The sequence below is a fragment of the Salvelinus sp. IW2-2015 genome, linkage group LG4q.1:29, assembly GCF_002910315.2.
Source record: "Salvelinus sp. IW2-2015 linkage group LG4q.1:29, ASM291031v2, whole genome shotgun sequence".
In the NCBI taxonomy this organism is placed as follows: Eukaryota; Metazoa; Chordata; class Actinopteri; order Salmoniformes; family Salmonidae; genus Salvelinus; species Salvelinus sp. IW2-2015.
The window spans coordinates 65,375,003-65,389,621 of NC_036842.1; the positions used below are offsets into that span (position 1 = coordinate 65,375,003).

The 14,619-nt window shown below is 42.9% G+C and overlaps 1 protein-coding gene across 2 annotated transcripts in view; it reads right to left on the reverse strand.

Annotated features, from left to right (window-relative positions):
- LOC111962378 (N-terminal EF-hand calcium-binding protein 2-like) overlaps positions 1-14,619 on the reverse strand; it is a 144,374-nt gene that overhangs the window by 84,938 nt on the left and 44,817 nt on the right. For both annotated transcript variants that reach the window (XM_023985429.2, XM_023985428.2), the window contains exons 3-5: positions 3,547-3,655; positions 1,517-1,542; positions 1,100-1,197 (exon numbers count right to left, since the gene is read on the reverse strand). In XM_023985429.2, the coding sequence (XP_023841197.1) occupies positions 1,100-1,197; positions 1,517-1,542; positions 3,547-3,655 (233 nt within the window). The remainder of the gene's footprint in view (positions 1-1,099; positions 1,198-1,516; positions 1,543-3,546; positions 3,656-14,619) is intronic.

The following is a 14,619-nucleotide window of genomic DNA, read 5'->3' on the forward strand; positions in this document are numbered from 1 at the left end:
AGACCACTGTGCCACTCGGGAGGCCCTTTTTTTAAACTTTCACTTACTTAGCTAACGTCTAATGCAGCTAGGTAGTGTATCCTACTCATACACCCGGCTCAAACAGAGAGGAAGGGGAAGGGGAGTTACCTGACTATGACTATCCAACACTGGAACTCTTCCAAGTCAAGGTAAACTTTTGGTTTGATTCATTTATTGCCACCAGGACCTGCTAAACTGCTTGCTGCTGAATGTACACTGTACTGCCTGATTGATGCGGGTTTACTAATACGTTAGTTCTAGTAGCTATGTTGACTCTGACGAGACAATGATGTAGGCTGTGTTTAGTGGTTAGCAGTCATGATATGTTTTTTTCACCTGGCCACAGACAGCTGATGTGTTGTGCACTGAAGTCTACAAGCGAAGGGAAAACGTGAGAGGAAGAAAGAGTGTAGATAGATGTGAGAAGGAATTATATGAATGTGTCACCACTGTCTGTCATCTTTATTACTCAAAATTCTCTGTGCACAAATGTTGTACACTTTCATTCATAGGCTAGGTTGTAGCAACCTCATGATGGGTATAGGTAAAATAAGAGTATCATGTAGTAGCCTAAACCTATCGACGTTACAATCAGTTGGGGGAATGGAATATGAATGACAGTCATCCAATAGGCTCTAATATAAAATATGGCCATGTTCCCCCAAAAATATATTGATCCTGCCACATCTTAAACGACACCCGAACGCCACTGGTTTCTACAATAACATGGATTCTTAACAACATGATGCAACTTTGTTGCAAACAAGTCTTCGGTTACCTGGGCTGCCATAGAAATCTATTTCTATGGCAACAGATCCAGTCAGGAGCGGAGGGGAGGAGAACATGTGTGTCTTACATTTTAAATATTTTCTTATTTTTTTTGCTGTTGCTATTCCAACGGTTATTACTGTGACCGCGGTCATTTGGCTGAGCAATAACCATCATAAAAAATTCCATGACTAGCACAGCCCTGAAAACACATGCAAATGATTAATACATACAGTAGTACAGACAGGACAAACTGGCACACACACATCTAATAGCACCTAGTAGTGTAGTGTACCGGGTTGAGACTCACCTTCTTGGTGAAGTCCATGGCTCTGAGGATGGACAGGTTGAGAGTCTCCAGGGAGGCCAGTACACCCTCATAGTCACCCATGTGTTTGGCAAAGTAGTCTGGAAGGACAGGGAAGAGGACAGTGGTAAGAGGAGCAAACACACACAGGCACGCACAAACACACACACACAGGCACGCACAAACACACACACACAGGCACTTCATGTGACTTATGGGATAACGGACTAGCTACGTGATTAATCAATGCAGATATTCTACTGGGATGGTTGGGATGAAAAACTATTCATGGCATATTGACTTCACAGATTAACAATCTGGTCATACGTTCACATATCCAATACATCCAAAGACACAAACAAACACCATGTAAAGCTCACAGATACACACACACACACAGAGTAATCTGTTAAAACTTACCACAGAGTTCCTTAGTGTCAACATTACTAACACACCACAGGTTAGAGCAGCATAGGGAGAGAGAGAGCGGGAAGAGGCAGTGGGAGAATGGGGTAAGAAACAGAGGAAAGGCTGGCATGCGACACAACATGGATCTACAGTATAACCCTCTATATCTATACTTCTCCATCAGGGGGGACCAGCAGGTTACAAGACCCGAACTTGAATCAGAAGCATATCTGTGACCATGAGTTCAGCTTCAGGTCACTAAATTGTTATTCATTTTGAATCTTATTCTTTGGCATGAAACTGCTTCATATCACTGATTACAAATTACAATCTGGCGGAACCAGATTGATGAGGAGCAGGAACAAGGTGAACAGTTCATCTTTGCTTGCTGTGGTCCGGTCAGCTGATAAAATAGATTGGCATTAAAAAGCAAAAGCTTACATTGTAATTTAACATTCTAAACAGGCCAATCAACTTGTTATACTGTTGAGTAATGGGGGTGACAGGTAGCCTAGTGGTTAGAGTTGGGCCAGTAACCGAAAAGTTGCTAGATCGAATCCCCAAGCGGACAAGGTCAAAAATCTGTCGTTCTGCCCCTGAACAAGGCAGTTAACCCACTGTTCCTAGGCCGTCATTGTAAATAAGAATTTGTTCTTAACTGTCTTGCCTGGTTAAATAAAATAAAAAATGTCATGGTGAAGGACATTTTCTGATAATATCTAAAGATGTGTTTGATAAAGTCCTGATTAAAGAGTAAATTTCTCTTTAATCAGGACTTTATCAAACACATCTTTAGATATTAACCATAAAGTTATTTCAATTGATATTCTAATGAGAGAAAGCATTTAGTGTCGGAAAATAACAAGGTTGATGTCATGGATAGCCAAGGGTAAAAGAAAGAAAGAGTGGCAGGAGATAAGAGGAGAGACCACAGGTAACACAGGAACTGGACGACTGTCCTTAGTCTCTGCAATTCTTTCATCATTCTCTATCTCTTTTCCAGATGCTTAATTTTTCTCTTTATCATTCTCCTTTTCTCTTTTTTTAATCTAAAGGTGTCATCAACAAAGGCCTGTCAGCTGAAGGTTCCACAGTTCCACATCAAAAGACCTTCAAAAAGTGGATGTGATATTTACGAGTATAGATAAATTGTATACTTTTGCAAACACACACACAAACACACACACACATGCACACACACTCACGCACGGTCACATGCACAGTCACATACGTACAAACACACACGCACATACACACGCACATACACACGGCAGTTTTATTTATTGTAGCTCAGACTTGTGAAATTTCCTCCTCAATATAACACACTTTATTTGAACAGTCCAGATGATGATTTACATATTACAGATCTAGTTCACTAGATCAAAATACACACAGGCAGAGTTGGCCTACTGTATAGTGCAGGTTAACGTTTCAGTCATTAATCTTGTTCTGGAGGCAGCTCTGCAGAGTGGTCACTACATGGCACAGTCACAAAGTCACCAAATCTGATGATTTTAAACCTAACCCTAACCTTAAACCTAACCTTAACCACACTGCTAACACTAATGCCTAACCCTAAACTTAAGTTAAGACCAAAAAGCAAATTTTAGTTTTCATGAATTTTGACAAAATTGGCAATTTTGTCTTTGCAGCTGGCTCATCTAAGGGGAAATCGCTCAGTTCTGCCTCCAAGACAAGACTCATGACAATAAACATCAACTTGCCTGTGTAGCACTGAACAGCACAAACACACATTCCTATAGGATACTCCCATTTGCTAACATATGCAGACACACGCACACACGTCTTTTGCAGCCCTATATGTTAGTGAACAGGCTACTAGCATGAATAGAGGGGAATAAAGGTTCAAGGATAGCCCAGSAATGGATAAAAGTAGACCGAAACGAGAGGACAACTTCGGTAAAAAAATGCAATAGTTTCATATAGCTTCAATGGTATCTTCACACTGAGGTACAGACCCATTGTGTTCCGGTCTGTAGCTCTGCTCTGCTGTTGCAGTGTGATGTGATGCTCTGTCTCACCTGGTGTTATCAGAGTCAATTGTGTGAAACAGCTTCTCCAGTTCTTCCTCGTTCAGCGTCCCGTCGGAGAAGAACGCCTGGAACTCGTCCAGAGATAGCTTCCCATCATCTGCAGGCAGGAGAGGAGCAGATGAGAGGAAAGGAGGGACATCAATCAGGTTAACAGCTGCCCTTAGCCATGCTGCCATTAGCCATGCTGCCATTAGCCATGCAACTACACACACCATGGTCACTGTCATTACACGCTGGGCTCATTGTGACTATCATATACACACAGTGATCAATAAACATCCTCTTTAGCGTTGATAATATCGCTCTTTAGTGATGATAATATCGCCATTATCATCACTAACAATGTCAAAATCAGCATAATGATCGTCATAACGATAATCATCATCATCATCTTCATCATCCGCATCACGATCTATCAAAATCTCCCTGCAGTTTTCGGGCTCAATGCTGAACCATTATTGATTATGGTAAAGAATTTATACAATGATTTGGGCATTTGCGAGCTGTAAGATCAATGAAGTAAAAACCACTTGCAGAGCTTTTGATATAGGCCTTATCTCAGATTGACTCTAGAGTGAAGTACAGTTGAAGTCGGAAGTTTACATACACTTAGGTTGGAGTCATTAAAACTAATTTTTCAACCACTCCACAAATGTCTTGTTAACAAACTATAGTTTTGGCAAGTCGGTTAGGACATCTACTTTGTGCATGACACAAGTAATTTTTCCAACAATTGTTTACAGACAGATTATTTCACTTATAATTCACTGTATCACAATTCCAGTGGGTCAAAAGTTTACATACACTAAGTTGACTGTGCTTTTAAACAGCCTGGAAAATTTCAGAAAATTATGTCATGGCTTTAGAAGCTTCTGATAGGCTAATTGACATAATTTGAGTCAATTGGAGGTGTACCTGTGGATGTATTTCAAGGCCTACCTTCAAACTCAGTGCCTCTTTGCTTGATATCATGGGAAAATCAAAAGAAATCAKCCAAGACCTCAGAAAAACAATTGGAGACCTCCACAAATCTGGTTCATCCTTGGGAGCAATTTCCAAACGCCTGAAGGTACCATGTTCATCTGTACAAACAATAGTACGCAAGTATAAACACCATGGGACCACGCAGCCGTCATACCGCTCAGGAAGGAGATGCATTCTGTCACCTAGAGATTAACGTACTTTATTGCGAAAAGTGCAAATCAATCCCAGAACAACAGCAAAGGACCTTGTGAAGATGCTGGAGGACACAGGTACAAAAGTATCTATATCCACAGTAAAACGAGTCCCATATCGACATAGCCTGAAAGGCCGCTCAGCAAGGAAGAAGCCACTGCTCCAAAACCACCATAAAAAAGCCAGACTACGGTTTGCAACTGCACATGGGGACAAAGATCGTACTTTWTGGAGAGATGTCCTCTGGTCTGATGAAACAAAAATAGAACTGTTTGGCCATAATGACCATCGTTATGTTTGGAGAGGGGGAGGCTTGCAATCCGAAGAACACCATCTCAACCGTGAAGCACGGGGGTGGCAGCATCGTGTTGTGGGGGTGCTTTGCAGGAGGGCCTGGTGCACTTCACAAAATAGATGGCATCATAAGGAGGAAAAATTATGTGGCTATATTGAAGCAACATCTCAAAACATCAGTCAGGAAGTTAAAGCTTGGTCGCAAATGGGTCTTCCAAATGGACAATGACTCCAAGCATACTTCCAAAGTTGTGGAAAATTGCTTAAGGACAACAAAATCAAGGTATTGGAGTGGCCATCACAAAGCTCTGACCTCATTCCTACAGAAAATGTGTGGACAGAACTGAAAAAGTGTGTGTGAGCAAAGAGGCCTGCAAACGTGACTCAGTTACACCAGCTCTGTCAGGAGGAATGGGCCAAAATTCACCCAACTTATTGTGGGAAGCTTGTGGAAGGCTAACTGAAATGTTTGACCCAAAGTTAAACAATTTAAAGGCAATGCTACCAAATACTAATTGAGTGTATGTAAACTTCTGACCCACTGGGAATGTGATGAAATAAATAAAAGCTGAAATAAATCATTCTCTCTGCTATTATTCTGACATTTCAYATTCTTAAAATAAAGTGGTGATCCTAACTGACCTAAAACAGGGAATTTTTACGAGGATTAAATGTCAGGAATTGTGAAAAACTGAGTTTGTATGTATTTGGCTAAGGTGTATGTAAACTTCCGACTTCAACTGTACATGGCTGCTACAGGCAGCTGGAGGTGGGAGAGAGTCTGTTGCAGACTCCAACTGAAACAGGGCCACCCTTGATCCACTGAGGCCCTTGACCCAGGAACAGAACTAGAAACAGACCTAAGCCCCAGTACCAAACTTAGTCCCCAGCCCCACCCTTAGCCCTAGACTCCAAGCCCAGTCCCAGCCAGGTGGACTCCAGTCAGCTTTAATGGACTACAGGAGCCTGTGGAGCCGTACTGTGCCCTGGCTCACCATGTGAATGGGAAGGAAATTAAATATTCATACCACTATGTTTGCCCTTGAAGCTGTTCAACTGGACTTTTGGCTATTGGACAAAGTGTGGGCTCTAAACTCCAGTGTATGAAAATGACTGCAGCGCAAGCCTAAAAATAACGAGTTGTTATAGTTATTGCCACCGACCAGAACTATTGAGACTTCTTTAGGATTAGTGGACTGTCCAATTTACAGTAGATATTACGGTGAAAGAATACCATGATACTGTTTGAGGAGAGTGGCCAGTTTTGAACATGAAAAGTTATTAATAAACAAATGAGGCATATTTGGGCAGTCTTGATACAACATTTTGAACAGAAATACAATGGTTCATTAGATCAGTCAATAACTTTGCACATACACTGCTGCTGTCTACTGGCAAAAATCTAAATTGCACCTGGGCTGGAATAATACATTATGGCCTTTCTCTTGCATGTCAAAGATGATGGTACAAAAAAATATACAAAAAAAGGTTTGTAAAAAGGTTTTCTTTGCCATATATTTTACCAGATCTAATGTGTTATATTCTACTACATCCATTTCACATTTCCACAAACTTCAAAAGTGTTTCCTTTCAAATGGTACCAAGAATATGCAYATCCTTGCTTCAGGGCCTGAGCTACAGGCAGTTAGATTTTGGTATGTCATTTTAGGCGAAAATTGAAAAAAAGGGGCCGATCCTTAAGAGGTTTTAAAGAGAACATCTTTTGAATCCGGTTCTTTGAATTGAAATGACAACTGGCTGCAGAAGCACATCCCCCCTCCATCCCTCTCTCTCTATTTCAGTCCTCCTCTTTATCCTATTGATATCCCTCCCCTGTTCATTCTCTTCTCTCTACCTTTGTCATTGCTCTTTCTATCACCCCTCCTTTCTCTCTTCTCTCCATTGTCACTGTCATTTGTCTCTTGTTTGCTTTTGAGAGACACGCATAGGCACATAAAAGCTGAGTGAACTGCTGGAATAGAGGAGGAAGGATAGAGAGCAGAGCCATCTCTCTACTGAACACAGGCTCATCTCCAAACTAAAAGGGTTCTTTGGCAGTCCCCATAGGAGAACCCTTTGAAGAACCTTTTTTGGTTCCAGGTAGAACACTTTTGGGTTCCATGTAAAACCCTTTCCACAGAGGGCTCTACATGGAACCCGAAAGGGTTTACCTGAAACCAAAAAGGGTTTTCCTATGGGAACAGCTGAARAACCCTTTGGATCCCTTTTTTCTAAGAGGGTACCCCTCCTCTGTGTCCCCTTGTCTTACTCCATTTTCTGCGAGGGGTAGAGCCTCAGCACAACTGTACCACTAGTTAATTAAACACTGACCTACTTTACCACATTACTCGCCACTAAGGAATACCATTGCATGAAAAAGCATGCCAGCCCAACCCAGCCATCCTCTACTCTAAATTACAGTTTGCTGAAGCTCAGTGGGTACTATGGGATAAGGGCTGGATAGGTTCTGATGTGAGCAGATCACAGGTTCCAGCACTACCTCCATTCACCAACAGGGAAGAGAACATTCTCTGTGTTCCAGGTTAATAGGTGTACTATCACTCATATCTTAGAATCAGGATCTTATAATAACAGACTGTAAACGCCAAGCTTGCATGAAAAGCTCTGCTCAGATGGCCACAATTTTCAGATTACATTAAGAGCCCAGATAAGAGGGGACATTCAAAGTAATGAAAAGACCTCAAAGCCAGTGGTGTTATTTTGTGATAAAAATGGATAAGTGTGTGCATGTGGGGAGGGATCTGAAGTGAGGACATATAGGGGTACATCAGACAGATGGGAACAGTTCTGCTAATATGTCTGAGTGGGCAGACGGGAATGGGGACGACGCTATGCAGACCTTGCTGCTACGGACAAAGGGGATGCAATTAGCACTTTTAACTTCCAGCAGGGCTCTCACATCCTGTGCGCTTCTAAGAAGAAGAAGAGACATACACTATGTATTTCATGCCTATCCTTAATCATTGCTTTTTGGGGCGCAGGGCTGCCKGGTTGTCATGGCAACCAGAACAAGTGAGCTGACCCTACTTGGGATGTCTCAATCTCACTCTGTGCACATCTCTCTCCTCTCTCCGCACCACTCGGGCTCCYGGGTGGCGCAGCGGTCTAAGGCACTGCATCTCAGTGCTAGAGKYATCAATGCAGACACCCTGGTTCGATTCCAGGYTGTATCACAAACGGCTGTGATTGGGAGATCCATAGGCCGGCGCACAATTGGCCCAGCGTTGTCTGGGTTTGGCYGTAGGCTGTCATTGTAAATAASAATTTGTTCTTAACTGACTTGCCAAGTTAAATAAAGGTTAAATAAACATTCCTCTATTCCCCATCCTCCTCATTTCAAATGATCCAGGTAAAGGGTATAGAGATATACTCATTCATTTCCAGTGACCCATATTTTCTCTTTTTTTATCTCCTGGACTAATAAAGGACYTTTTTTCAGTTATTATCTCCTGTCTGAGGTGGTACATGTCAGGRATCCATCCATTCAGAACAGGAGAGTAGCCCCCTACCAAGCGAGACTAGCACACACAGAGGAATATCTTCCCATGATGGATTGAGGGGAGTTTCATTAGAGAACAAGTTGTGGTTGTGAGTGTCTGAAAGTGATAATGTGTCTGTGTGCGTGTGTGTGAGGGAGAAAGAGAGAGAGAGAAAGAGAGAGAGAGTGTGTGAACGTCTGAAAATGATAACACACACACCAGTGGAGGCTGCTGAGGGGAGGACGGCTCATAATAATGGCTGTAACGGAGCGAATGAAATAGCATCAAATACATGGAAACCACCAACCTCCTGTGACACACACACACAGGATCGGCCCCACACACAGCCAGGGCCTGTTCCAGAGACAGAGGCCTGTTTTGGCTGATAAATGAGGAACASAAGTGGCTCACACAAGGCTGTCAGCTATCCTTATCTCCCTCCATCCATCAGCACAGCCAGACCTGCCCTATCTGCCAGGATAAAGGAACACACCCAACTCCTCACACACCAGCTGCATACCAACAGATGTTACCACATAAATGAACAGACTTTAGCGTAGGTGTGAAGCATACAGCAACATACTGTATCATTMGTGATTACATTAAGTACAGAGCTTGGTAGAGACAGATATTGAGTAATCTATAAATCCTGTGTCTCCTCATTGAGTGTCTGTCATCTGTCATGATTAGAGTTGGGTTCAACCCTCATTAATGGAGTTCTACCCTCATTAAACATTATGATCCCCAGCCTCACTGACAGGATCAATTAATGAACAATAGCCCAACGTGATTAAGATTTAATCGACTCCTACTACTCATCCCTCAGAACATGGCCACAGAGACAGAGGCCTGGTGAGGCTTGATGTTCAGGACTGGAGAACACATTGTCACGTTCTGACCTTAGTTCCTTTTTTATGTCTTTATTTTAGTTTGGTCAGAGCGTGAGTTGGGGTGGGCATTCTATGTTGTTTTTCTATGTTTTGTTCTATGGTTATATTTCTATGTGTTTGGCCTAGTATGGTTCCCAATCAGAGGCAGGTGTCAGTCGTTGTCTCTGATTGGGAGCCATATTTAGGTAGCCTGTTGTCTATTGTGTTTTGTGTGTGGTTGCTTCCTGTGTCTGTGTTTTCACCATACGGGACTGTTTCGTTTTCGTTTTGTATTTCACGTTGTTATTTTTGTTATTCTTAGTGTTCAGTTATTAAATTGAATATGGACACTTACCACGCTGCGCTTTGGTCCTCACCTCATTCCAACGACGAGCRTTACAGAACCACYSACCAACCAAGGACCAAGCAGCGTGGTATCGGGCAGCAGCGAGTTCTGGACTCATGGACATGGGAGGACATTCTAGACACATGGGAGGAGATCCTGGCTGGTAGGGATTGCCTCCCATGGGAACAGGTGGAGGCAGCCAGGAGAGCGGAGGCAGCAGGAAAAGGGAACCGGCGTTACGAGGGAACACGGCTGGCAAGGAAGCYCGAGAGGCAGCCCCAAACATTTATTGGGGGGGGCACACGGGGAGTGTGGCTAAGTCAGGTAGGAGACCTGAGCCAACTTCCCGTGTTTTCCGTGGAGARAGGTGGTCCGGGCAGGCACCGTGTTATGCGGAGAAGCGCACGATGTCTCCAGTGCGCACTCATAGCCCGGTGCGCTACATTGCCGCTCCTCGTATCGGCCGGGCTAGAGTGGGCATCGAGCCAGGTGCGATGAAGCCTGCTCAGCGCATCTGGTCTCCAGTGCATCTCCTCGGTCCGTGTTATATGGCACCAGCCCTACGCACTGTGTCTCCCGTGGGTCTGCACACCCAAGTCATCTGTGCCTGCGCCCCGCAAGTGCCGGGTACAGTATCATGTTGTGGGGGTGGTTTGCTGCAGGTGGGACTGGTACACTACACAAAATAAATGGCATCATGAGAAGAAAAATTATGTGGATGTATTGAAGCAACATCTCAAGACATCAGTCAGGAAGTTAAAGCTTGGTTGCAATGGGTCTTCCAAATGGACAATGACCAAGCATACTTCCAAAGTTGTGGCAAAATGGCTTAAGGACAACCAAGTCAAGGTATTGGAGTGGCCATCACAAAGCCCTGACCTCAAACCTATAGAAAATTTGTGGGCAGAACTGAAAAGGCGTGTGCGAGCAAGGAGAACTACAAACCTGACTCAGTTATACCAGCTCTGTCAGGAGGAATGGGCCAAAATTCACCAACTATTGTGGGAAGCTAGTGGAAGGCTACTCAAAACGTTTGACCCAAGTTAAACAATTTAAAGGCAATGCTACCAAATACTAATTGAGTGTATGTAAACTTCTGACCCACTGGGAATGTGATGAAATAAATAAATAATTCTCTATACTATTATTCTGACATTACATTCTTAAAATAAACTGGTGATCCTAACTGACCAAGACAGGGACTTTTTACGAGGATTAAATGTCAGGAATTGTGAAAAACTGAGTTTAAATGTATTTGGCTAAGGTGTATGTAAACTTCCAACTTCAACTGTATCTATTTTAATACAGACCTATCTCAAAACATCACTAATCATTGAAAATTACAAATTACCTAATGGATCATGATCATTTTTTAGTTTTGAAAGTGAGGGTGCAGCTGCTCCGTTTGCTCCATTGCTCAGGCACTAATGCACACACACCCACACCCACACCCACACACACCACACACACACACCCACACACCACACACACCACACACCACACACACACACACCACACAATTATGTGATATCACACAGAGTTCTGAGACTCAAAACACACACATCACCACACACACACAAACACACACACAAACACACAAACGCACACAATTCTGTGATATCGCACAGAGTTCCGAGCTCAAACACACACACATGCACACACGCACACAGACAAACAAACACACAGAAAGGCAGCCTGTTTAATTACCAGGCATCTAAATGTCATTTGGACAGGGACCCTACTGAGCCCTGGCTCAGAGAAGCACATTGCATCCAGCCATGTCATGTGATTGACACCTTCATGACCGCAGTCATATGTGAGAACACAGAAAGGGCAGGCATTAACTTCTTATGGCTAGGGGCAGTATTGAGTAGCTTGGATGAATAAGGTGCCCAGAGTAAACTGCCTGCTACTCAGTCCCAGAAGCTAAGATATGCGTATTATTAGTAGATTTGGATAGAAAGACTCTGAAGTTTCGAAAACGTTTTTGAATGATGTCTGTGAGTATAACAGAACTCACATGGCAGGCAAAAATCTGAGAAAAAATCCAACCAGAAAGTGGGAAATCTGGGGTAGGTAGGTTTGCCTATCCAATATACAGTGTCTATGGGGTCACATTGCACTTCACATTGCGCTTCCACTAGATATCAACAGTCTTAGAACCTTGTTTGATGCCTCTACTGTGAAGGATGAGGAATGGGAGCTGTTTGAGTCAGGCCTCACTCAGGCGCGCACCCATGAGAGTTAGCTGCGTTCCATCGCATTTCTACAGACAAAGGAATTCTCCGGTTGAAACATTATTGAAGATTTATGTTAAAAACATCCTAAAGATTGATTCTATACATGGTTCGACATGTTTCTACGAACTGTAATGAGATTTTTTGACTTTTCGTCTGGCCTGCGCGTCATCAATTTGGATTTTGGAACTAAACGCGCGAACAAAAAGGAGGTATTGGACATAAATTATGGACGTTATCGAACAAAACAAACATTTATTGTGGAACTGGGATTCCTGGGAGTGCATTCGATGAAGATCATCAAAGGTAAGTGAATATTTATAATGCTATTTCTGACTTCTGTTGACTCCACAACATGGCGGGTATCTGTATGGCTTGTTTTGGTCTCTGAGCGCTGTACTCAGATTATTGCATGGTGTGCTTTTCCGTAAAGTTTTTTTGAAATCTGACACAGCGGTTGCATTAAGGAGAAGTTTATCTAAAGTTCCATGTAAAACACTTGTATCTTTATCAATGTTTATTATGAGTATTTCGGTAAATTGATGTGGCTCTCTGCAAAATCACCAAATGTTTTGGAGGAAAAACATACTGAACATAACGCGCCAATGTAAACTAAGATTTTGGATATAAATATGAACTTTATCGAACAAACCTACATGTATTGTGTAACATGAAGTCCTATGAGTGTCATCTGATGAAGATCATCAAAGGTTAGTGATTCATTTTATCTCTATTTCTGCTTTTTGTGACTCCTCTCTTTGGCTGGAAAATGGCTGTGTTTTTCTGTGACTAGGTACTGACCTAACATAATCAGATGGTGTGCTTTCGTAGTAAAGCCTTTTTGAAATCGGACACTGTGGTGGGATTAACAACAAGTTTATCTTTAAAATGGTGTAATACTTGTATGTTTGAGGAATTTTAATTATGAGATTTCTGTTGTTTGAATTTGGCGCCCTGCACTTTCACTGGCTGTTGTCAAGTCGATCCCGTTTACGGGATCTCAGCCGTAAGAAGTTAACAGAAAGACGAAGAAAGATTTCCTCAGGATGGATTCCCTACTATACGCTACATCTTGTAGTAAGAAACAAAGATAGACTCATTCACATAAAACACACAGACGAGCAAAAACACACACACAAGGTGAGATGGTTTGGGATGAATTGGAACGCAGAGTGAAGGAAAAGCAGCCAACAAGTGCTCAGCATGTGTGGGAACTCCTTCAAGACTGCTGGAAAAGCATTCCTCATGAAGCTGGTTGAGCGAATGCCATTGTAACTGTATACTTTAGTACCGTCCCCTCGCCCCGACACGGGCGAGAACCAGGGACCTTCTGCACACATCGACAACAGTCACCCACGAAGCGTCGTTACCCATCGCTCCACAAAAGCCGCGGCCTTGCAGAGCAAGGGGCAACACTACTAATTAGCTTTCAGAGCAAGTGACGTAACTGATTGAAACGCTACTAGCGCGTACCCGTTAACTAGCTAGCCATTTCACATCCGTTACACTCACCCCCCTTTCAACCTCCTCCTTTTCCGCAGCAACCAGTGATCCGGGTCAACAGCATCAATGTAAAGTATAACTTTAAACCGCCCCCTCGCCCAGACACGGGCACGAACCAGGGACCTTCTGCACACATCAACAACGGTCGCCCACGAAGCATCGTTACCCATCGCTCCACAAAGGCCACGGCCCTTGCAGAGCAAGGGGCAACACTACTAATAGGTTTCAGAGCAAGTGACGTAACTGATTGAAACGCTACTAGCGCGTACCCGCTAACTAGCTAGCCATTTCACATCCGTTACACCATGAGTGTGCAAAGCTGTCATCTAGGCAAAGGGTGTTTACTTTGAAGAATCTCAAATGTAAAATATATTTAAATCTGTCATCAAAAAGAAAAGAGGACCAAGGAACTCTTCATATAATTAACTAAAATGCCTTTATTAGTATGGCATGTTCAATAGAAACAAAGTTTTAAAAATCTGACGCTTTTCGGCTGCATGGCCTTCGTCAGGGAGTACAAAAAAATAATACAATGTCCTCTTTGAACAGCTTTTCCAATTAGCCCTAATTAGAAGAGGGAGTGGTTACAAAATTGATTGGCACACCTAGTAAGCAATACTATACACATTAAAAAGTGAAATACTGTAGCTATGTTATCATAAAAATACAACTCCAAGCTCGAAGTATCAGGACACTTAGAAAGGTAGTTCTAACCTTAAATATGACTGGGAGAAGTGTCAAGAATAAGAAATAAATATATTCCATAGTACACTAGAACACAGCAAAACATGAACAACAACAGTCTAAACATAGCTGAGTGCAATTGAGCAAAATGTCCACTAGATGACAGCAAATGGACCTATCACAACCCTACAGGAAGGGTGAGAAATCCATATCTTCATTTAAACCAGGGTTTTAGTGGCCTGTAGTGTGTAAATCCCAAAACTTTCCCTTTGGTTTAACTGTTTAAGACGGTCCCCTTTTCTAATAGAGGCCGGAATATGATCAATACCCATAGCTTGTAGGGAGGCAGGGTTGCCATGGTGTAAGGACTTGTAGTGCCTTGCCATGGGGTAGTCTTCATTGCCTACCCGTATGGCGTACTTGTGTTCCGCTAGCGGTCTTGAAGGCGTCTC